Below are 25,837 nucleotides of genomic sequence, written 5' to 3'. Positions count from 1 at the left end.
TCTTAGAAATCAAATGAGCTAGCATTATTTATTTTTGTTCATAATGGGCATTATATTTTGTTTTTATAAATTCAAGAGGGCATTTTCATAATATCCCTCATTTTGGATATCAAATGAAATAATTCAATATTTCTCTCTCTCTCTCTCTCTCTCTCTCTCTCTCTCTCTCTCTCTCTCTCTCTCTCTCTCTCTCTCTCTCACTTCTTCTTCTTCTTCTTTTCTTCTCTGTAATCAAAACCAACATTCCCAAAATTTGTGATGTGTAGCCCGGAGCTCGTGGATTCTTCGAGAGTTGAAGCTCTACCAAGCTCGACAAATTCCCAAAATTTTTGGGTAATTCTGTGATCGTGCTCTCTTTCATTAGCAACCGACACAACGATTTCAAGTCTCCGATCGAATCCGGAAGTTTTTTAAGCTCTCTGCACGAGTTGAGTCCAAGAGTAACGAGGTTTTCTAAATTGCCTATGGATTCAGGAAGCTCCTCGATTACTCCTTCGAATATGATCAGAGCTGTGAGAGACGAGATCTCGCCGATCGATTTAGGCAGTGAAACCAGAGACTTACATCTCCAGGGATCGAGCGTTTTCAGCGATTTCAAGCCTCGGATATCAGCGGGCAAACGAGTGATTGACGTCTCGCGATTTGGTTCAAGCCTCGTGATTCGACTCGATGAGCATCAGTACCTTGAGCACGAGGATCGGGATTTGGTTCTCGAGCATCATCGATTCCCTCAGGCAGCTCGGATCCCGGACCAATCTCCCCCCGCTAGGTGGCGCAGATCTCGCCGTCCTGTCGCCGGAGACGCCGTGGAAGCAGAGGAGCTCAAAGAGGAAAAGCCCGTCCACGGCCATCACGGTGGCCAAGTCTTGGTCATCGATGTCCAAGTACGTGTTGTAACAGGCCTGGACGGCGGGCCCCACGAGGCGGTGGAGAAGCTCGACGAGGCGCTCGAAGCCCACGGATCGGAAGTGCTCGTGGATCCTCTTGGCCTCGTTGAGCTTGCACATTTGCCTTTGTTGGAGCTCGGGTCTCATGTGGTGGTACGGTCCGAGGCCGATGAGGGTAAGGATGTAAGCCTCTGGTTTGGTTGAGACTACGGTCTCAGGTTAAACATTTTCTCGAATTCATTCTCTTTCTTTCCTGGCCACGAACACACAACTGAGAAAATAATTAATATATGTTGGAATTTGGGGCTTTTGGATTTTTGTGATATTTTTATGGATTTAGGTTGGTTTTGTGATGTTTTGATTGTTGGTTTTGATTGCAGAGAAGAAAAAAAGAAGAAGAAGAAGAGAGGAGAGAGAGAGAGAGAGAGAGAGAGAGAGAGAGAGAGAGAGAGAGAGAGATTGAATTATTTAATCTGATAATAATATTTAAATATTAAAAGTATTTAGAATATTGACACATCATCAAAAAGTTAAACTTAACGTCCAAATACTGACGGAAGTGGCAAGTTGTAACACGTATCTAAGTTCTGAGATTAGTTCTGCAACAATTCTGAGTCCAGGGGGTGAAATGAAATCGAGGTATGAGTCCAGGGGGTAAAAAAAGAATTAATTCTTTATATTAGTATTACTCTTATTATTATTGCTCTTAGGGTGACCGAAATTCATCTACCACTCTTATCAAATTATAATATATTTTTGTAAATTCTATAAAATTCACATGGTCTCGAGGTAGCCTCAAATATTACTTCTAGAGAAAATCGAACCGGTAACTTATAAAATTCTAAGAGCATCTTCAATGCTAACACTATATTTAGTGTAATTTTTACACCAAATATGATATAACTCTTACACCAATTTTTTTTTTGTTCAAATGGTACTACATTATATCTTACACTAAAAATAATATTATAATAATACGCTTTTGTTTTAAAGTTTTTTTTTTTTTTTTTTTTTTTTTTACAATTACAGATTAGTAGCTCAATAACCCACCATTTTTTTAAAAAAAATGTCAAAGTTTCATTTTATTAAGAAAATACTCCACCAGATCGAAGTAAATTAAATTAATTGTTTTAATTAATTTAATTTACTTCGGCCTGATGAACTGTTCTTTGATAAATGAATTTTTGGCTAAAATTTTAAAAGGAGATAAGAGATTGGCAATTTACAACTTTTTTTTTTTTTTTTTTTTTTTTTTTTTTTTTTTTTTTTTTTTTTTTGCGTGATGGTTTAGAATAGTTCTAGTTTAAAGTTTAAACCTAAAAAATTCGTTGTGTAAAAGGAAGCGCTGAATATTTGCGTCCTGGTAATTAACTTTTACATCGAAACTTAACGCAATTCATAAGAAATTAGAAAAAAAAAACATCCAAACAAAAAAAAAACGAGCATTTTTATGAGTGATCTATTTTCTACCATGGCGTAAGAAATGTACAGCAAAGGACTGTTTGTCTTGTTGTTTTTTTCATCAAGGCTGAATTAGAAGAGTGCGTGAGAGCTTAATTACTCCCTGGAATATAGTTAACAAAACAATTAATATTAATTAGCAAAAATAAAATATAATTTGAATATCGGTTTAAACCGATTCAACAATCAAGAACGGCAAAAACGAAATTAGTACACGCTCATAAATATGCCATATAAGAAATTCGACTATTTTGCTACATTTTCTAAAACATTGACTATGATAAAATAATCACGTTTCAAGTGGCTTAATTAGTTTTAATTTTTTTAGTTTAAATGTCTTAGTTTTATTAGTTATTTAGTTATTTAGTTATGTCTAATTACATAAATAAAAATATAATTGTATTTTATTTATTAATTATGTATAACGTATAATATAAATCAATAATATATTATTTAAAAATAAATTTTAGTTAATAAAAATTAAAAATTAATAAACTTCATTACATAGATAATACAACATTTTTTTTGGGAATATATAATACACCATTAAAAAACTTTATCTTTATGGTAATATTTTCTTGCAATGTTAAAACTTTTGTAGTAATAGTGCAAAATTTAGGTGAGAAAAGTTGATTTGCTGCCAAACGTGATGTAAGGGCAAAGTTTTTGTTTTGTTTTTTTCTTCGGTTCCTCTAAGGATTTGCATGTCGATTTTTCTATAATTGAAGACGAAATGATATGTACAAAATATGAAGTGGGAAAGCAATTAACTGACTCGTTTTCTCCCAACTTATAAATCGCCATCACCAACGCTTCTTATATTAAATCGTACGCGTTGACGATTGGAGGAATGATCGCGACGTTTTTCGCTCCAACGCACGAGGAGATACAGTCCCGGATCCGGCTATACTGCGAGATCTTCGCGGCCTTGGCTGTGGCGTCGATGGTGTTGAACTTGGTTTAGCACTACAACTTCGCGTACATGGGAGATAGGCTGACGAGGAGAGTTCGGATCCGGTTGCTGAAGAACATCTTGACCTTTGAAACGCCTGGTTCGACGCAGGATCCAAAGGAAGCAGAGCACTCTGCTCACCAACGAAGCGTTCATGGCCAAGTCTTTCGGCCGATCGTGCTCGCTCATGGTGCAGATCGTGCTCGCTCATGGTGCAGACGGCCTACACCGAGCGGAGGATAAAGAAAGTCAAAGCATGTCTTCTTACCATATTCAAGTTAATATGTTTAAATAGTTGTAAATAGCTGTAAGTAGTTGTAAATAACAGTTACAACATGTTACTCATATGAAATTAAAAAAAAAAAAATCAATTTTTGTAAATAGTCAACAGATTCAAATATTGATCACTGCAAAAATGTTCGTAAAATACAAGTTAATAATTGTAAAAAGTCGTTAATATACAATAATAAAAATCAATAGCGGTAAATAGCCGTTAATATACATTATATAAATCGACAAAATTGTCTCAAAATGTTCCAAAATCTTTTTAAAATTATTTGAAAAATCAAATAATCCTAAATAAACATAAAAACTGAATAATCAACTGATTCCTTAAATTATGGAAAAAAAAAGTCAACAAACAATATAAATATTGATAACGTGTGGTGAATTTTGTTTCCTTCCTTATCACAATTACTAATTAATACTCAAATTAAAGTTTATTTAAATTTTAAATTTGAAAAAAAATTAGCGGGAATTTTGATATTGTATTTTAGTCAATTTACGCATGTAAATATTTGGTCATGGTTATTTACCCAAAACTTACCATAAGTTGACTAAATTGCAAAGTAAAAATTAAAATAAGGTTATATATCTAATGGATCCTTAAAATCATGTTTAAACATTTGATGTAATTTTAACGTCAAATGAATAGTGTTACACCAAATTTGGTGCAACACTATTCATTCGGTGTAAAAGTTACATCTAATATAAAGTTATAGAATTTTTGCCATTGAAGATGTTTAATATTTAGGGCAAGTGACAACAATAATACCAATTAGTTGTCACTTAACAAAAATCATCCAAAATCTAAATATTGACACATTTAGTTCCAAATGTGTCTCGGAATCAATTGGTTTGTGACCAAATGTGTCACGAAATCAACCAGTACGTGATCGATTTGGTAATAAATGTGTCAATATTTAGATTTTGGATGATTTTTGATAAGTGTCAAGCAAATGGTATTATTACTGCCAATTTTCCTAATATTTAGAGTTATAGGGTGGAGCTCTAAGAACTACCTTTACCACTATATCAATCCCTTGAGATCATAGGATTATAATATATATGTTATACATATCTTAGATTATCATTTCCAGAAAACCACTTGTGTTTCTGAAAAATTAATATTTTTTTTTAATCTTATTATAATGGTTTTTTTTAGATGTTAACTAAGTTATTATATCTTCAATGTTTATATAATAAAAAAACCTTAACGAAAAAAGTTATTTCTCTGGCACCCTAAGTCTCTAGGCCTTAGACCCACCATAGTGATCCACGGTTTTATGTCTCATAGATGTCATATGATGCGCTTCAAACCAAGTTGCACCTTGAAGCACCGTATACTCCTCCATGACCAATTGTCATCTATGATGAGCCAAGATCTGTTGAGGAGTTCAACTTCCCGACCATTCTACTTTAGGACATCGGAATTTCCTGCGTTACTGTCTCCAGCAAAGCTCTCCCATCGGCGTTGTCGGAGAAATTCCACACCCGACAAAAGCCTCAACGTATCATAGGCTTGTAATGATGTCACACTTAAAGAAAAGAGAAATTGCCTCATTTGCCACCAATTTTATAACATTTTCCCACTTTCCACCAAAACACTAATTTGGCCCAAAATGCCACCGAGATGTCAACATTGTTGACATCTATGTCAACAATGTTGACATCTCATAGTGAAAGAAAAAAATAGATGTCTACATTGTTGACATAGATGGTGGCATTTTGGGAAAAATTAGTCTTTTGGTGGAAAGTGAGAAAATGTTATGAACTTGGTGGCAAATGGGGCAATTTCTCTAAAGAAAATATGGCAAATGGTCTCCTCACTAACACTACAACTCCGATACAAAGAATCTAGGTTCATTGAGAGAAGCGATAGGCGTATGATCACTAGAAAGCAATTCACACCCAACCTTAAAAAAAAAATATTCTCATTACTTTTTGCTCTCAATAACTTTGACCACATCTCACTATTAGAATCACATTAAGTTCTATGTCGTTACCCTGTCCCAGATTTCACCAAAAAATCGCTAGACTCCATTTCACAATAACGCATCATCCTTTGTTTGTTGAAAAATTTGAATCACCTCCATTACCTGTCTCAACTGATCACGAAACATCACACAATTTTGTTGAACTAACTTATATTTGAATAGTAATGACCTTCGAAATCTCCTAAAAAATCGTTAGGTCCTCAAAGACCCGAAAATCCTCAAATACCTGGATCGAATTTCCATTCCTAACCAAATAACAAGAGTTGGTCTTGATAAAATCCCTCACCGAGTCTCTCCACCAGCTAGACGCTATAGTTTTTTTTTTTTTTTCTTGACACAGAAGAAGTCCTTCTTCGGGCAATAAAGTTGTTGAAGAGTCCTTATTTACATCATCTTTGAGTTTTTTGCCACATTCCCGCCCAACTTGGCCAACATCGTCATGTTAGCATTTTCGAACCGTTGGAAGTCCAAACCGCCCGCTATCTTCGACTCACATAACCGATCTCAACTCACGAGCGGTATAAACTCTTATTGAGGGTCATTATCTAGACACCGGAATCTCATTACCGTCTTATGAACAAATTTTTTTTATTTTTTTAAGTCGAAAGTTCGACACCGCATACATAGAAATACTATGGACCATAGTCGCCGTTCCAATTTTTGACATGAGTCACCAAGACAGTTATGGACTTTCTTATTTAAGAAATCAAATCTCGTTGTATGTATTTTTGTAACAAAAAAAAAAAATTATTGACAAATAATAATTAATATTTATAGATTTTTTTTTTAATTTTTTTTTTATAAATTTTGACTATTTTACTGATTTTATATTATTAACTATTTTTCGTATCAATTAGACTTATTTTCGAGTTGCTATTAGAAGTGAACCAAAATCAGGAAAAAAATAAAATAAAATTAAGAGATCTCTAAAATAAATACACAAATTTTATTTTCATCAGAAGTTCCTATGCTATTAGCGAAGTACAATCCAGGCTCTCTCTCTCCGTATCTCTCTGTGCGATCAATCATCTACATAAATAAATCAAGTCATGGAAAAGCAAGGATTCAAATACCGTTACGGATCATTGTCAGAGAAAGAAGAAGAAATACCTCTATCTGCTTTCCATGGAAGAGGACGACGACAAAAAAGATGTGACTCAGATACTGGTAAAATAAAATTGTGCTTCTTTCGATTTCATGTTTTGTTTATCTCTCGTTGTTGCGATTTTCTGCGAAAAGTTCGTGATTTTCTAGTTGGGGATTGATAATTTGGATTTAGCTGCACATCAATGTTCAATTCGGAATTTCTATTTTTGGAGGTGTAATGACTAACAGAATATTGAAAATGTAAACCTAGAATATGAGATAGTGAATTTATTAGTAGAGATAATTCAAGTAGAAATCGAAGCCAAACAACAAAATTGAGAAATGAAGAGAAAGAGAGATTCTTAATTTTTTCATGTTTTTTTTTTTTTTTTTTAATCTTGATTTTTGAGCTAAAACATACATGGTTACTCATTTGAGTTTGATGGATGAAAGAATTATCATTAAAAATATATAATTTTCATATTAATTTTTCAAAACCTCTGCCACTAGTTCTCTAAATAGTCTTAGAAGCACATTGATATTTTTTTTTTTGTGAGCAGTAAAAACTTAGAACAGTTTGCAGATGAATGATTTATACATTATGTTTCTGTTTGGGGTATGCTTAGGATGCCTGTTTATTATACAACTGATCTATAGAAAAGATTATGAAATTCAACTCTTATAAATGATCAAATGTTGTGTTTCTATCGGCGGTGGAGATATGATTCAGTGTTTATGCGAAGATATGATTCGGTGTTTATCTTTGCCTGCTTATGCTAAAGGGCCATGATTTTTACCGTGTTCCCCGGATCGAAATCTTGTTTATTTTATTATTATATTTTTATTTAGCGACGAGTTCAACATATTTTACAGTGCAAACGCTATGTGTGGCTTTATATTTAATACGTTTATCAATAATCTAAAGTTTCTTTCCAGTCCTGTGCTTTTATATAAGTCGTGCATTGATTCATGAGAAAGGCTTTTAAAATATTTGCTAGGGAATCCATTTATATACATGTTAAAACAATGTCATATCGATTTGATGAATGGGAATGCTTAATGAAAAAAAAAGTATATAGGATTTAGTTTTATCCCATAATATTGAGTTGACACGGTTGGTTAGATTTGGATAATCTTTGTTCAAGTATATTAAATTTCAATTTCCGAGTGATGTAATGTGAGTAATCGTTTATAATAGCGGATATTAATCCACACCCTTTATTGTGATTTTAATGTTTATGACTACAAACAATGGGCCGATATTATAGTTTTGTCGTAGATTGCCTTATGGATTCGACTCGGGTCTGGCGTAAGAGAGAACTTCTAGAACGATGAAAAAAACGGCATGTCATTTGTTGGTATATCAAATTGTGTTTCAACAAAGGATAAGAATCTTCCAAACTTGGTAAAGATTCTCAACTAGGGTATGATGAGATCTCTATAAATTCACATTTTTGTGAAGAAGAAAAAAAACCTAGTTCCGCCGTTTATTTGTTTCCTCAACATTATCGCCCGCAATATTCCGTTCCACCAACCTCTTCCTCTGTAATAAGGCCTCGATCCATATCTTAGCGAGTGTTCTTTAGCCTTGTGTGTTCTCTGTGGCGGATCATCCAAAGGGCGTGCTTGGTGAGTTCCTTGTTTTATTTTCTTATTAGATTTTGTTCAGATTAGTGCTGGGTTACAAAACTTGATAACATATGGATATACGTTTTGTGTTGTATACTTTTCGATTGAAAGTGTACCAAATGTTGTTTTATACATGTGAGATCTGTCTAAATTTTTTCGAGAGATATGCTTAGTATCGTTTTTTTTAGCGAATGTCAGATGGATCATGGATCTAGAGTTGCGTTCGCTTGTAAATGATACTTGTATTGTCACTATTTGGAAGATCGATATGCCTTTCTTTGTCACCGTGGAATGTCATAGTGATGCTGTGAATCATTGATCAGCCTTTGGCTAATCATGAAATTGTATTTTATCACAAGTTTATTTCCGTCTTCATATAATTATAGAACCAAAAAAAAAAAAAAAAGAGAAATTCCTTAAGTGTTTGATTTTATGTCATTCCTTTTTTTTCCTTGTCTACTGTCTGCATTCTCTTTATTTCCACTTGCTTTATATATCGGCTATACAATCTCTTTTAAATGCAATAATGTATTTTATCACTAGTTATCTTCAGATAATAATAGAACCAACCTAAAAGGAGAGAAACTCCTTTAGTGTTTGTTTTTATGTCATTCCTTTTATTCTTGTCACCTGTTTTCAATCTCTCTATCTGCACTTGTTTTATTTATCGGCTATAGAATCTCTTTAAATGCAATAATGTAGTTTATCACTATTTTTTTTTCTTCATATAATTATACAACCAACAAAAAAGGAGAGAAGATCCTTTAGTGTTTGATTTTATTCCTTCTTTATCTGGTCAACTGTTTGCAATCTCTCTGCACTTAATTTATTTATCGGCTATAGAATATTTTTCAAATGCAATAAAAGATGTATTATTATTTCCCGATATGCTGCCGTACCATATTATGACTGATAATTCAAAAGAAAAGTTATCAAATAAACTATAACTTTGATCTCACATCCCTCTTCATATACAGGGAAGTAAAAAAAAATAAAATTTCTTCGGGTCTTATTCAAGCGAACCAAAATGGGCGAAAACTCCGCGAAAGAGACCAGGGTGATCAGGGGAACATGGGAAGAGGTCGAGTCCTCGAAGGACGTGCTTTGCAACATCCTGTCCCGGCTTCCCGCGGAAGACCTCGTCCTTTTCCGATCCGTATCTTCGCACTGGCGGAGCGTGATCCGATCCCCGGGCCTCGTGGAGAGCCAGCTCACGAGATTCTCGGCCCTCGAAAAACGAATCTACGCCGTGTTCCCTTACGTGGGCCCTGTCATGGACGTCCACATGGTCGACACCGACGGCACGGTGCTCGAGAGCATCAACATCCCCGGCTCCGACAACCTCCCGCTCTTCAGGATGAACTGCTCGGGGAACGGCCTGATCTGCTTCACCAACTACCCTTACGTCCCGGAGAAGTTCGACGAGTCGCTCGACGACGTTCTCGAGAACGAGGTCGACTCGAAGGAGCTCGACATCCGCGTCTTCAACCCCGTCACCCGGGAGATCCTCGTGCTTCCCCGCGGGTCCCGCTCCGACAAGCCCGTCCAGATAGGCATGTCCTTCGGGCCCGGGTTCACCGAGTACAAAGTCTACCGGTTCTACGCTCTGAAAAAGCCCGACCCCGAGTCGGAGTCGGAGGAGCTTGTCCCGTACTGCGAGGTCTTCACGCCGAGCTCCGGGGCGTGGCGGGCCATGGGGAAGGCTCCGGCGGTCCCGTGTAACTGCGAGAGCGTCTTTGTGGACGGTAAAACCTATTGGTTACTTCCTGATCCGGACGATCCCCCGTACCCCGAGTCTATCCTTATTTTGGACGGGGACGAAAAATTCTCGGTGATCGAGAGTCCCGTGGAGTTGGGCATATTCGTGTATCTCACTGAGCTCCGTGGAAAGGTCTGCCTCGTGGCCGCGTGTCACGAGGATTGGTCGATGAAAGTTTGGGTTTTGAAGTACGGGGACGACGATTACGATTGGGAAGATTTGGGCGGCAGCCGTATTCCCTGCGCGGAACACGATACGCTCGAAGCTGTGGCGGGAAACGAGGACGAGATCTTTTTCATAACAGGGATGCGGTATTATCTGTACAATCTCAAAAGTCAGAAATGGAAGGAGCTTGATTATTGGGATAAATTCGAAATGAATACTCCCGAGGTCTTGCCGTTCACGGGAAGCCTCGTACCGTGTAAGTTTTTAGTGCTTTTTTATTTTTTATTTTATTTTTTTTATTCTTTGGATTTTCTAAATTCTTACATTCGGTGTTTTTACTTTTATTTTTTTTATATAGTTTATTCATTTCTTTCTTCATGCTTTTTTATTTTATTTTTAATATTGTTTTAGTCGTAGTACCTAAAATATTTTAATCTCAGACTCAACAATCCTTTGTTTGTTTAGTATATCTTTTCGAAATATTTTGGAATTCTCGCATTTAGCTCCTCTCTTTTTTTTTTTTTTTTTTTTTTTAGACCGTGATTATTGACTAGCTTGGGGATCTAAATCAGCTAAATACTAAAACTTTGTTGATCTTGATGAACCAGCCAATATATGAATGTATCTAATTTTGGTTTGAGGCTTGTGACACTGTTGTATTTACTGAACAGGCAACGGCGTTTTGGGCCCTGATTTCTGATCCTGCTCTCGGGTAATTTAGGACGCTATCAAGACGGTGGAAAGTGAGAAGAATTTGATTCCCGACTCTGCGGTTCAAAGCGAATTTTATTTTTCTTTGTTTATATTTTCTTGTTATTTCTTCCGAATTGGTCTTTCTTGTTTGATTTTATGAGATCCTGAAGACTTTATCTCAGTCAATAGCCAAAGTTCAGACATTGGTACATTTGGTTTGCATTTTGCGCAAAGATAGATGGCTTCTGAAATGTGGTTTTCCTTGACAAAATTTTGCTGCATGAATAATCGTTAAGGGGATCGATCTCTTTTCCCTTCTCTACAGTTCTTGAACTTGTGAACATATTTATAAATAAAACTCTTGTTTTAGGCCAAACATCAATACTCCGAGTAGGTTCCGTTGTGATCGTAGTGCCATTATGTTTTCTCTTTTATCCTCGTGATATATATCTCTGTTTTATCCCGATCCCACTCTCGTAGTAAATCGGAAGAAACAAGTTGGGTTTTAGGATCCGATGATCCTTAAAAATACCAAAAAGCTACCCGTCTCCAACAATATCATGTATCCAAGACATCTCGAATGCACATAAATGACTGCCAAAGGAAGGAGACTGAAAATCGAAACCGGCCTCAAGAGAATGAATTATGCGTGAAGTATTTTTCCTTGAGCACTCTCGTCGCCAAAAAAACCTAAGCATATATAATTCTCCAACCTTGCTTCGCTAGGAGTGCTTGATCGAAGCAGCCTAGATCCTTTAGGGGAACAAATCTTGTCCCAAGAGCGCCACTGAACAATCTCTGCCATAAGTTTTTCCATTTCATCACAAAGGCCGGTTGAGAGCTGGAAGATCATCATAAAAGAGCAATGCTATACGGCCCGATTCACGATTCCAAACGATCCACTCACGTGTTGACACGTGGCAGTTTGTTGCCACGTGTCAACACGTGAGTGGATCGTTTGGAATCGTGAATCGGGCCGAAAATCAATTCCCCATAAAATATGATGGGAGAGCTACAACAATGACTTTGATAAGAATTCCACGACCAGCGTTATCATGTACCGCTCGGAAAGCTCGTGTTTTTTTATTATTTATTATTATTTAAAATTGACCACACATACGAGGGAGACCAAGATAATTGGCTCAAGAAATCGTTCATGTGATACCAAGGAGATCGCCGAGCACTCTGCTTACAACATTAGCAACATTAATATTAAAAGCTTTAATTAATTTTTTTTTAAATATCCACTATTTTATAAATGTTGTACCTTAAAAACTGTTTTTTTTATTTGATTTTTTTTTTAATAATTTTCCCTTATTAATTTAAGTGTTATTCCACTATGAAAATGTGTGGACAAATATAATCATTTCATAAGCATTGGTCTTCCAGATTCCGCTCTTGGTAGGAGTAGGACAAATATATTCTAATTTCATACCCGTCTAAAATGGCTAAACCCACCAATTATAATTTAAGAGTATTTTTTTTAATATATTCGCCTAATTAAATTGAGTGTGTTTTAGATGCTTCTATATTAGTTGCTATTTTCTTTAAACATTTGTCTAGATCAAAATTATTTTAAATGGACATGGATATATCTATGAGTAAAATAAGGCCACTTCCTTTTTTTCTACATTAAAAAAACTACCACATCTTTTGTATATATTTAAATTTGATCGGTGGACATACAAAATCCCCATTTCCTTCTTATTAATTTCATTTCCTTCACTTTCACTTTCTTTCATTTCCCTCTCATTTATTTTCTTTCCATTTTATTTCAAAATCATTTCGGAGAGCTGGCAACGATTTCAAAACTACCGCCCAACCATCATCCAATGTCTTCATAACTTATCGAATAAATTTAATTCTAATAATACTGAGAGTGCAATTTCGAGATTCTAGTAGAATATCCTTGAGATTTAAAAAAAAAATGAAAGAAAAACAGAAATTGATCGTTTGTCTTTTACCCATGTTTATTTTAGCTTGAGTCCATAGTGCGAATCAACTATGATAAGATGAATAGAGGGATACTCCGTAATAATATTAGATTAGTTGCGATCACGGTTTTCGTGAGGATATCACGTTTCAGATTCGTAAAATGAGTTGACGAGAAGTGATTGACAATCAAGTAAAAATTAGTCACTTGAATTTGAGCGGGTTTGAAAGATCACTTAAACTAGTCCACGAAGCCCATTGGGCCAGAGTCGGACGCCAACGATTAGGAGTAGCAATAAGAATTTTGTTTTATTAAAACCTTCGCTGTTAAGATTGTTAGGATTATTGCCTAATAGAAGAGTATGTAATAAACATTTATTGATTGATTTAATAATATAAATATCCATTTTTATTACGATCACGTTTTCTTAAGGATATCACATCACGTTTCAGATTCGTAAAATGAGTTGACGAAAAGTTACTGACGATTAAGTAAAAATTAGTCACTTGAATTTGAGTGGGTCTGAGAGATCACTTAAACTAGTCCATGAAGCCCATTGGGCTAGAGGCGGATGCCAACGATTAGAAGTAGCAATTAGAACTTTGTTTTATTAAAACCTTCGTTGTTAAGATTGTTAGGATTATTGTCTAATAGAAGAGTATGTAGTAAACATTTATTGGTTGATTTAATAATATAACTATCCATTTTTATTACTGGCTTAGACGTAATATTTCATGTATATGATTTATGAACATTCATCAAACTCTTAGCCATCTGCATCAACTGTGATTTACATCTACATTGGGTGTGAGAAGTATAAATCAATCTCTTAAACTAGTCAATGATCAATTTATGCCTAAGTAGATAGGTTTGAGATCTATGCGGTTCGCCGGTGAATAAATTTCACTAAAGTGCGAGCAATTGTACATTACCTGGACAACTTTCAATTAAGTACATCGTTTAAGTAATAGTTATGATGAGACGTATCGTAATAACAACTGATGGTAACAATGTAAGTTCAACCTAAATCCTGAGGTACTCCAAGAATTCAGGGTTGTATATTCGGTTATTTGAATCATTCGTTCACAGCAAAGATCACAAAGGCTTCAAAACTTGCAAATGCTCTCGAATTCAAAAGCTATCAAAGAAAAAAACTACTTTTTAATTAATGGAGGAGTAAAATAGTTTAGTAATTCCTCACGGGAGGATGAGTCAATGCACTTTGACTAGCAAGAAACATAAAACAGAACACACTTCACTTCTTTTCTAACCATAATCTTTGGGGTAATTTTTTTTAGTGGAATGATAGATATCTATTGCGCGGGGACAATAGTTCAACTATTGGATGGCCGAACGTAAAAAATTGTGCTTGCTCAGGCGATCTTGAAGGACAATCCTTCTACGAGATGAGACAACGGGAGCGCCTCTCTGAAAGCTCGGTCCAAAAGCGCTCGAGAAGACAACGGCTGTTGCGATTTTTCCGTACGCAAGTGCACGTAGTCGCTCAAGTAGTAAAGTTCGTAAGTACGAGTCGATCCCACGAGGAAAATGTTTAATTAAATTGACAAGATTACTAGCACGAATTGAACTCGATGATTTGAAGATTATGATGGTTATCAAAACAAACGAAAATTAAAAACAATTAAAATACGAAAGATTACGATAGTGAGAAAGCAAGAACTATGGCTTCACAAGTTATTCCTATGGTTTGGATTCGGGAATTACGCACAAAACACACACTCTTATGTTTGCTAATCACGCTCACGATAATGGTAATCTAAGATTTCTCTCGAACATCTAAGAATCTAAACTTATGCCGGGATATATTCTATCGATCTCAACCCCTAAAAACAACGGCTAGCATTAAAAACAAGAACGTTCACACGACTCCGAAACAGCCTAGCTATGTCTAGCCTAGGAATGTATCCCGGTAAATTAATCCTTGTGCACGACTAACCTAATCTCTTCCGAGCATTAAGCAATCCTAATATCATGAACACGGTAGCTAATCGAATTCAAGCATTACACACGGAATTAAAATAAACAAACATGATAGAGTATATGAACATTAATTTGACATGATGTTGGAATTGATCTAGGGTTTAAGAAAAAGATTAAACGCTTCGGGAAGCGGCGGAATTTTAAAAAATTTCTTTTCATGTAAAAACAGTTTTTACTAACCTAGACAAAGAGCAAGTACATGTAATTAAAAACTATTATGAGTATAGAAGTTTACTAACCTTTCTTGAAGCTTGAACTTTGTAGAAGCTTTTGGAAAGTTTGCAACGCTCGTCTCCTCGCAGCACGTCTCTCTTTCTTTCCTCGGCACCTCGAGCAACCACGATAGTTTCTATCACTAAATCACTCGAAATAAAAGGAATCAGTGAGTGGGCACTTTTAAACACCACGACTTAAGAACGAGTCTCGAAGTCGCAGAGCTAAACTCTAGGTCAAGTGAGGACCTAGGTTCCAAAGCAAAAAATCGAAAATAAACTAGAGAGAGAGAGAAGAGTTTCGGCCACAATGTCTAGAGAGAGAGTCTCTCAATCTCTAACTTGTGTGGAATGAGAAAAATGAGAAGAATGAGGCTCCTATTTATAGGAGAGGTCTTACCTTCAATAAGGTAGTTTCATCTTCTATAGAATATCACATATTCATGAGCCAATTTCCTCTTTTCCTCTATGACATACTCGGCCAAGGTAGGCTTCATTAAGCCTTGGATTTGTTTCCTATTTTGTTCCATGCCTTGCCTTTTATCTCATGTGGCCGAAGTTCCTTATGCATCCTTATGCAAATTTGTTTCCTCTTTTTCTTTTGGCAAGTATCTAAATACATTTATGCACAAAAAAAAAACTCTCCTATTTCTCTATAGGGTAGGCGCCCAACATGTCTCTAGAAGGAGCTTCTTCATTTATTCATGAGAACATGAAAAATGCCCATTAAGAATTTTCAATAAAACTCTTATGAAATGAAATTAATTCACGAGGCCCAATGATCAAGTCATGGCCGAGTGACATTAAGTCATCAAATGAACTTGTCAAAAAATTTATTGACATTCATTTCATCCTTTGTCTCAAAAGACAAAAATACCCTTTTGACTATTTTCGTTCTCGTTTTGACTTAGCTTCCAGTTTAACTATTCCTATCGATGTGATTCGTGACAGTGACCTCATGGACCCAAATGAACAAAGCTTGAGCTAAACACTTGGACTCAAAAGTTCACAAACCTTTTCCAAGTTTAGCTTAATGCCAACTGACTCCACTAAAGAGTTGACACTGAAAATCTCTCGGTTCAAATGAATTTATTTTCTACTCAAGAATTCACCTAATTATGATGAGCGGATCCACTGAATATTATCTATGCTACCCTTCATGAATGTCATCAGCTAGTCGGGATTTACTAAATTACCATTTTACCCTTCTAGTTGTTATTTCCTCAACTCCTTTGTCGCTTGTGAATAAGTTAGAAACAATGTATTGACGAGGAGCTAACAAGTCACATTGTTTCATCCAAAAGAGTCAGGACTCAATTTGGACACTGGCCAGTTCATTTATTCACACTCCAAGGAACAAAGCATGAGGTGACATGCATTGCATTTCAGCAATCTTGTACATGAATTCCATATCTATGAGAACTTCACAAAGTTACTCATGACATACTCACAACTTAGTACTTCACCAATAGGCCCTGTTCGGAATCACATAGTGAGTCCGAACTCTGACTTTCTCAAATGAGAATACTAAGCTGTGAAATGGCATGTCTCATTTCAGGATTAAGGTAAGCATGATGCAATTCATACATAGTGACTTCGAGACATAAGAGGTTAAATGGTTTGTTCTTATCTTGTCTCTAGAAGTGCACTGGTCAATTCAGTACCTTCGAAAGATACCTAGAAGAACTATAGAGTCTCCAACTCTCAATGCCTCATAACCAGACATCATAGATTCTTCTAACAATCGTACTGAGGTCAATAGTCCTTTGACCCTAAGATTGCGAATATATCGTTTTAAGCAAACTACGAAGAGTTTGTTCATGCAAATCTACATTTGTCTCTTCGTAAGTTGTTAAGTTTGTTTATGGACTAAAAGACTAAGGTTTTATCATAAAGCTTCAAACAAAGAAAGAATGAATGAACGTTTCAACTTTATTAATTAATGAAAGGCAATTACAAGCAAGAGTCTTCATGAGACTTTATTACATCAAATGTACAAAATAAAGATTACAACTCTTCTTGTGGGCACCATTGACAACACATGATTGAATCCATAACCATATTCCTAACTTGCTACACCATAGCCCTTAGTGAATTTAGTGCATGACTGAACGGGAAATAAACGGCGATGAATATAAAGCAATCATGAATAAAACTGAATTATATTAATAAAAACGGGAGTTCCAAAGATTCAGAGAATAGAGATGAAAACTGTGAATGATGAAAACGAGATTGTGGCGACGATGATCCTCTCTGAACGCTTCTTCTCTCCCGGGATTTTGCGGCCGAAGAAGAAAAACAAAACTAAAAACAAAAAGCAAAGATATGTTTCTGAATAAACTAAAGTGTTTTTGTAGGTTTCCTAGGTTTTTCGGAGCTCATATGGGCCGTCGGATCGCATCCAACGGCTTGGATTACAATTAAAACGCGTGACAAAAAAAGTGGGAATCGGGGCCTGTGCGCCGCACAGGTATTCCTGTGCACCGCACAGGTCTTCTGGGCAGCCTGTGCACCGCACAGGGGCCACACAGGGAAAACGCACAGGGCTGTGCACCGCACAGGGGCCGCACAGGGCAAACGCACAGGACTCTGGAAGTTTGTGCATCGCTTGGTTCACCTTGAACCACCTATCTTGAGCTCCGGGTGTCGGAATTGAGATCCGAAAGATGTTCTGAACTCCTTGCGATTGCCCCGTCGTACTCAAATGCTCTATTTGTCATTTTGAACTTTCAAACTCTGAAAAATTAAGAAAAACACTCCAAAACACATGAAAATGCTCTCGAACTAACTTCTTTTCACTTCCGAGAGTACAAACAAACACGTTTAAAACGCGCTTATCAACGGCTGATCAGACGTGCATGGTCACGGCTCACCACATATTAACCATTGAGATCTCGGATCTCATTGTGGTCATCGAAGTACAGTTACGGACAAGGCTCCCACAAGGAGCTGATTTCCTTGGGACCCAAGGGCTCCTTACCGAGGTTACAAAATTACAATTCTTCAACAATTAATTAAATTAGTTTGGGAATGTATTGAAGAACAATCATTAATCTGTTTGAATTGTGGGGTTTTGATAGAATAATTGTTCATATTATGAAGTCTTTAACGCCATTGACTCTATAGTCTCTTTAGCTTTGATTAAAACGTCCATTAGAAAAATAGTCAATTTAAACGTTTGATATTTCTAAATAACCAACGTTTTGTAAATCTTAGATAAATAGCCATTTTGATATATTTATATATATTTATAGACGTAAATCTTAGATAAATAGCCACCTCCATATATTAGGCCACGTCAATATTTACGGCTATTTACATAGGATTTACCAAACATTGGCTATTTAGCAATGATAAACGTTTAAGTTGGCTATTTTCCTATTTTTTTTGTTGATTAAAATAGCTCACAAACTCTTCACAAATCACACAGTGACAAGTAATTGCAATCCAAAAAACTGTTGGAATAATTGATAATAAAGAGTATTTATTACCAAATGAGTGGCTAATTTGTGGCTAAGATTTGAGTGGAGTCCACTCATTGGAATTGATTAATTTCAACATATTCTTAAGGATAAATTACATAAATGCCCCCTGAACTTTTGACCATTTAACAGCGTGGTCCCTACTTTTATTTTTCTTACAGCATCGCCCTTGAACTTTGACAATCTTACAAACTTAGTCCTTCCGTCTATTTTTCTCAACAATCCATCCATTTTTTCCCATGTGATTGGCATGTGACTATTTAAACAGGGACAAAATTGTAAAATAACAAAAAATATTGATTTTATAATGATTTAATATTATTAAAAATTATTATTTATTATATAAAAAAATAAATAAAAATAAAATAATTATGTAAAATATCATTTTTTAATAAAAATGAATTGTAAAAATGAATTATTATTAATTTTCTATTATCGTGAAAAAAAAGTATAATGGAAATGTATAAAAAAAAGTATTAAAAAAAGACAACAAACAAAAAGAAAAATGAAATTTTTTAATTTTAAATATAAAATAATTAAATAAAGGATATATAGGTAATTTTAAATATTCAAGTTATTACACAAGTTAAAATAGACGGAATATACTTCCAAAATTTGACGGAAGGACTAAGTTTGTAAGATTGTCAAAGTTCAAGGGCGACGCTGTAAGAAAAATAAAAATAGGGATCACGTTGTTAAATGGTCAAAAGTTCAGGGGGTATTTATGTAATTTATCCTATTCTTAATCCTCATTGCCACGGGTATAAGATTGAATGCTTATTTGCCAAAATCAAAGATATATTGAATGCGAAATTGATGCTCTAAACGTGCTGAAAAAAATAAAGTATTGTGAAAGAAATGATATGTATTGTGGTTGAGTGTGTACATATAAGAGTCCCACATGAAAGAGTTATGTGGACTTTGTTGTGCTTATATGTGCAACGTATGCTCAAGGGTTTGGGTTCTCAAAGGTGACCTAGTTTTGTAGAGGGCCAAGAGCTTAGCCAAGCCCAAGTCCACCATGCACGGGCGTGCGCCACCGACGTCGATCGTGCCGGACCGGACTTGGCTTATTTTTTCCTATATAATTTATTTATTAAATAAATATTTATTAATTGGTTTGAGTTATGCTTAACAGTTATGAGCTCGTTTGAATTGTGAACGGTTTTGTAACCGAGAGGGCTGTTGTGAACGTTTGTAATCGCAGCCATCAACTCACACTAAATGTCTATTCGAGTATTAACGTTGAGGCTAAAATCCAAGCCTTACTCTCTATAAAAGGAGATCTTGAGATCTCATTCGAACACACCGAAACTGAACCATGTGTTCTTAGCTTTTCCTCTCTATCTTCCAGAAATTGTTTTTTTTGCTTTCCTTTGTAGTCCGGTGGTAGTTTATGGCCGTGATTCTAGTTTGCCGAAGTCAATTCTTGTGGTGCATAGCTTATCTTGTTCTGTCATTGTATCCTGAGAGGCTTTGGCTCAAGTAATTCGGCATTTGTAGGAGGGTGATAAAAAGCTTCAAGAAAACCGTTCAACGGACCTCGAGCCTAAGTCCACCACGCATGGACGCGCGCCACCGCCGTCGACGTTGGCTTATTTTTTCCTTCATAATTTTATTTATTAAATGGTTATATATATAGTGAGTTATGCTTATAACCGAGCAGTTATGAGCTCGTTTGAATTGTGAACGGTTTTCTAACCGAGAGGGCTGTTGTGAACGTTTGTAATCGCAACTATTAACTCACACTAAATGCCTATTCGAGTATCAATGTTGAGGCTGTAACCCAAACCTTACTCTCTTATAAAAGGAGACCTTGAGCTCTCATTGGAACACACCAAAATCGAACCAAGTGTCTCATCTTCCTCTCTCCTTTCTAGAAATTATTTTTTGCTTTCCTTTGTTGTCCGGTGGTAGTTTATGACCGTGGTTCTAGTTTTCCGAAGTCGAGTCTTGCAATGCATAGCTCGTTTTGTTTTGTCATTGTATCTTTGTAGGTTTTCGCTCAAATAATCCGACACCTGTGGGAGGGTGATAAAAAGCTTCAAAGAAACCGTACATCAGACTTCCACGCTTTGTTTTTTCGATTATGTTCTTGTTCTACCATTTTTTTATTTTCTTTACATTATTTTGTCTTGTATTCTTTATATTTGTTTTATGAAATAATGATTTAAATTATTTTCCGAAAATTTTCTTTATATTATCGCACAATATTTTATTAATATTGCTAACATTCTTGAAGTTTTTTTTTTTTTTTAATTTTTTTAATTTTTATTTTTATTGTGTTTAGACAGTTTATGAGGAAGAAAAATATTGAATTTATTTTCATTAATTTTCCGTTTTGGTTTATTGAATAAATTATTTTTGTTGATTTCTTTTGTGAAAATGGAGGACACGATAAACATATGAGCGTTGATGGGAACATCACCAAGACTCCCAATATGGTGAACACCCCCGTATATGATCACGGCTCAAGTCCCCACCGCGGTAGGACAAACCTCGATGCCGGCTATGGCCGAGAATAGACCTGTTGGGTCTAGCTCCGAGCGGTTATGTGACACGTGTGCCTACCACAGTTATGCTGGACGAGAGGTCCGAGAAGTTCACGAGGCTGAACTCCAAGTGTTGGAAACAAAATATGTTGTTCTACTTGACAACAATTGGTCTTGCCGGGTTCTTGACCAAAGATCAACCGACTCCCTGCGAGGAGGAAATTGATTCAAAAGTGCTAATGGCTTTTAGCGCGTGGAAAGATTTTGATTACCTGTATCAAAATTATGTGATGAATTAGTCTTAACGACTCGCTATATATGGCTATAGCTCCAAACGGTTCTCCAAAGAGCTTTGGGATTCATTGGATTGGAAATACAAAACTGACGATGCGAGCTCAAAAAAGTATATTGTGGGCCGCTTCCTCGAGTTTCAAATGGTGGATTCGAAGACCGTGGTGATTCAAGTGCAAGAGCTGCAACTTATTCTCCACAAGATTCATGCTAAAGGGATTACTATTAGTGAGTCGTTCCAATTTGCCTCGGTCATCAAGAAACTGCCTGCGGGATGGAAGGACTTCAAGAACTATTTCAAGCATAATCGAAATGAGATGAGTTTTGATGTCTTGATTGTTCGTCTCTGAATCGAAGAGGACAATCGTGGCTCCTGTTGGGCATTTGCATCCCTATAATCATACGGAATATAAATAACTACGATGTGAGAGCTAATCAATTATATGATTATAATAAAGATCTAGATTTGCTATTTGAATTCTAAATAGTAGAGAGCAATGAACCAAGCAATAATAGCAGAGAATGAGTTTTCCAAAAACTTACGGGTCGGGCATTTTGCTACTTATTCTTTGCTCGAGTTTTCTTGATCCAATTATGAGCTCCGATTCTCGATCTTTAGTTTTTTGAATATGGATCTCCTTCTTGTTTCTGTAACTCTGACAACGACGATATGATCTTCGTCGTTGGGATTTCCAAAGATGACACCGTAATTTTCCAAGTCGTGATCTCCGGAAGAATAAGAATAAAGTATGGGCATACTCGTTATCTCACTACGATCACTGAATCAGAGTTTCAGGTCACAGTCGTGTTTTTTGGATTGGAATCATGATTTTCAGAGGAGATGGAGAGGGAGAAAATTTTCCGATGCTCACAGAGAGAAAGGGGGAGTGGAAATTGGCTCTAGTTTGCGTGAGTTTTAGTGCTCTCCCATGCTTCTATTTATAGCGGTAGTAAAAATATATCTTTGGAAAGAATAATGTTTCCTTCATTACTTTAATCATTTATTTTATATATAGTCAATTATGATCTATTAGATCTTGACTATTATTCTTACTTTCTCCCTCAACCATCAGATCAAAATCTTGGTCTTAATATTTCTTTATTTTTTTCCCCATAATATAAGAAAACCATTTATGTGAGATTAAATAGGAAGGGTCAATATATTATTTTCTTATTCAATGGTGAGAGAATATCTCAACAACTTTATCCACCATCTTCTTTATAATTAGTAACATGATTTTCTCCACAAATCTAGCAGCTAGCTGAAGAAAAAATATTGAGAAATTACCTCCCATTGTAGGCGTTTACTTATGCTGGAATTTTACCGTATTCAAAAGGTCCAACTTAAAATTAAATTAAATTAATTAATTACGTGATCTAACAATATTTAATTAATGCATTATAAATTATTAATACAGCAAAAATAATTTTCCGAATAAATGCTGCTAAATAATTTATAAGACCGGTGATTGTATCTTCGTTGGATACACACTATTTCTTATGTACCCCTCGAAAAAAAAATTCTCTTTCTATGACATCATTTATATATAGCCAGTAATTATTATTATTATTATTATTATTATTATTATTATTATTTTTACCGAGTTAAGAAACAAAACATGGCGGAACTAGCTAGTCTAAATCTATTGTACAAAATTACAAAATCTACAATTGTCTATAGTATATAGATTCAAAACAACAGTTATGTTAGTTATAAGTGAAACAAAACAGCCATGTTATCATTTAAGCCATGATCTTCATCACAAACAATAATTAAACCTCATATCATCATTAAAAAAAAACCCCCAGAAAAAGGACATTTCTTCAGCCACCAAAAGAATTAGAATTTTTTCTTCCCCCAGGGTTCTTCAGATTACATAATGTTACAACAAACAAATCATAACGTTACAACAAACAAATAAACAGAGACTACTAAAATCAGATCCAATCACCACCCAAAAAAAAAAAAAAAAAAAAAACCTTCAGTTCAAAAGCTAAGAACTTCATCACCTATTTTAAACTCCCATGAAAAACCAAGCTCCAAGAATGACCAAAACCAAACCCACATTATTATTATTATTATTCCCAATCCTATCCCCAGCCGAGAGCTTAACCCCTTTCTTATTCACCTTACCTTTCTTGTTGACCTTAGTCCCCAAATAGTTGACCGCCACGTCAGCACCAACCTCGATCCTATGCCTCTTAGTCCTCCAAGCCATGATCTTATACCTCACCGCCGTCACCAAATCAACCCTAAAAACCGCCGTCGAGGAATCATTGGCGAAAATGCCCTTCCTGATCTCCGTCCAGTTGAACTTGGTGGAGGTGAAATTGAACTTCTTCATGGCCTTCTTCTTGTGGCCCTGGTAGAATTGGTGCACCGTCGCGTTGTTGATCAGAACTCCGCTCTTGCGATCGGAGGAGTTTCGGAGGTAGTGCAGAGTCAGGTTCAGGTCGTCGTAGTTGATTCCTTTGTCCTTGTTGCCGTTGGAGAGCCTGAGGTTGACGAAGACCGTGGTGTTCGAGGTCGAGGCTAGGGTTTTGTTGAGGATCGGGACTTGGAAGAGGTCGACGGAGATCGAGGGTTTCGAGGGTCTGAGGCTGAGCCAGAGGAAGAGCGCCGTCAGTCCTAGGGTGAAAATGAAGCTTGTGCAGCATCGGCAACAGCCTCTGCCTCCGCCGGAATCCATGGCTTCTCTGTCTTGCCGGCGATGAGATGAGAAGCGAAGAGAGAGAGAGAGAGACCAATGGTAAGTCTTTTTCTAATGATAAGCTGTATAGATAGATATACGTGTGACTTTTGCTTTAATTATTTTATAAAAGAAAAGTTGCTTTTGATTATTATAATTATTAATAAAAGAGAAATATGCTTTGGAAATTCCAAAGGTGATTGTTTTGTTGGGGGGTTTTAGCTGATAAATACTTCGTATAATTTTAATGTTCGATTTTGTTTTTGTTTTTTTTGTTTTTTTACTGGTGGAGTGGTGGGTCTTATTTAAAAGAAGCAATTTGACCGGTCAACCTAAATTAACTGGTTTATTGACGGGTTTTACTATTGGTCTAAGACAAAATCAATTGGGAAGATTGATTTCTTTGTACCTATTGGGTTAAAAAAAAAAACCGGTCGGACCAATTTTCCGCGCTTTTAACAGATATCTATTATTAATCATGAAATTAAAATTAATTACGGACCTTATAACTTTCTCGGTTTCTCCAGCCAACCAAATGAATTTATAGTCTAAAAAAAAAACTAAAATTACTAAATTATAACCTCCTATATTGACTTCTTTATAAATATGAGAGAACGCAATTCCTGAGAAAATAGTTGACGATGATAATTAATAATTCTATATTTAATAAACTATCAAAATTATTTCTGATTTTGTCTAAGGATCACATATCTTTCTTTAATAGCAAAGTTTTTTGTTTGCATTTTTTTTAATCAGAGAATAAATAGCACAATTATTACACATATTTTGAAGACCGTTAGCATAATTGTAGTCTTTAATCGTTAGTCCTTTTGCTCGAAATAAAATCCTAGTCCAAATCAGATTCATAAGTAACACCTTGTATTTGGTTTAGGAGAATATCTGGAATTTCAACTGTAAAAAATTTAGGAGCTCGTAATACTCCAGTTTAGCATTGACTCTTTATTTACCAAATATATATTATATATATAATTTACTGTAAGTAAACTTGATCAACGAAAATCATTAATCCTCCAAAGAAGTGGTCTTCAATTTTGCATACACCTAACTCATTTTCCTTTCTTATTTATTCGTTTCACACCTTTTTTCTTTTTTCAGTGTAACATCTTAAGGATACATATTAGAATATTTTAATTTTTTTTATTAATAGTTTTTCTTTAATACTATCAGTAATTTTTTTTCTTACAATTTCTGATTATTTATTTGTATTAATATTTATAAATGCCACCATTGAACAACGAAAAAAAGAGAGTTCTTTTTTTTTTAGAAAATCAGTGCAATTCATACTCAAAATTTCATATATTGATACGGATACTAGTACCGAAATTTTAATTTTACTAATATATCGACGGATATTTTATAACAATTTCAATACCGACTACCAATAATATCGATGGCTATTGATAGATATATCGATAAAAATTCTATAACAAAATATACTTAAAAAAAGTTTAAAATATATATATATATATATATATATATATATATATATATATATATATATATGAAAATCCAAAAGATAAAATAGTTGTCAAATGTTGACATTGAGATTGTTTCAAAGCGTGTTTTTAATATATATCTCTTGTGTATTAATTTCTCACTCAGTAAAGATTCCCTTTGTCTTATTTTAATTTGTATAGATAGTTTCTCGTATTTATTGATCCAATAGGCCAATAAATATAAAAGAAAACGTGTACACTAAGTCACCAACGCAAATAACTTTTAAGTCTTGGTCAACGATATAGTCTTATGTAATGTATCTTCCTAGAAAGGACAACTTGAAGAGGGTAATCTAGTCTTGGCTTAAACA

At 35.3% G+C, this 25,837-nt stretch overlaps 2 protein-coding genes across 5 annotated transcripts; one reads left to right on the top strand and one right to left on the bottom strand.

Annotated features, from left to right (window-relative positions):
- The first annotated feature begins 6,511 nt into the window (after nt 1–6,511).
- LOC149398446 (F-box family protein-like protein) lies at nt 6,512–11,159 on the top strand. Of its 4 annotated transcripts, none has more exons than XM_089615703.1 (4): nt 6,512–6,743; nt 7,942–8,291; nt 9,269–10,471; nt 10,887–11,159. In XM_089615703.1, exons 3-4 carry the CDS (start codon nt 9,319–9,321, stop codon nt 10,913–10,915), a joined length of 1,182 nt encoding a protein of 393 aa, XP_089471829.1. In that variant the 5' UTR covers nt 6,512–6,743; nt 7,942–8,291; nt 9,269–9,318; the 3' UTR covers nt 10,916–11,159. The 4 variants fall into 4 exon arrangements, with proteins under 4 accessions (XP_089471829.1, XP_089471827.1, XP_089471830.1 ...); XM_089615701.1 differs by having other exon boundaries at nt 7,931–8,291; XM_089615704.1 differs by lacking the exon at nt 7,942–8,291.
- Nucleotides 11,160–23,138: 11,979 nt separating this feature from the next.
- LOC149398445 (protein NDR1-like) lies at nt 23,139–24,096 on the bottom strand. Its single transcript, XM_089614035.1, has one exon. The coding sequence runs from the start codon at nt 24,007–24,009 to the stop codon at nt 23,335–23,337; it is 675 nt and encodes a 224-aa protein (XP_089470161.1). The 5' UTR covers nt 24,010–24,096; the 3' UTR covers nt 23,139–23,334.
- Nucleotides 24,097–25,837: the final 1,741 nt, after the last annotated feature.

Source organism: Urtica dioica, chromosome 5 (assembly GCF_054948205.1).
Source record: "Urtica dioica subsp. dioica isolate 48M chromosome 5, U.dioica_male_clone48M_v1_H2, whole genome shotgun sequence".
Taxonomy (NCBI): Eukaryota; Viridiplantae; Streptophyta; class Magnoliopsida; order Rosales; family Urticaceae; genus Urtica; species Urtica dioica.
This window is presented reverse-complemented; position numbering and strand designations above follow the sequence as displayed.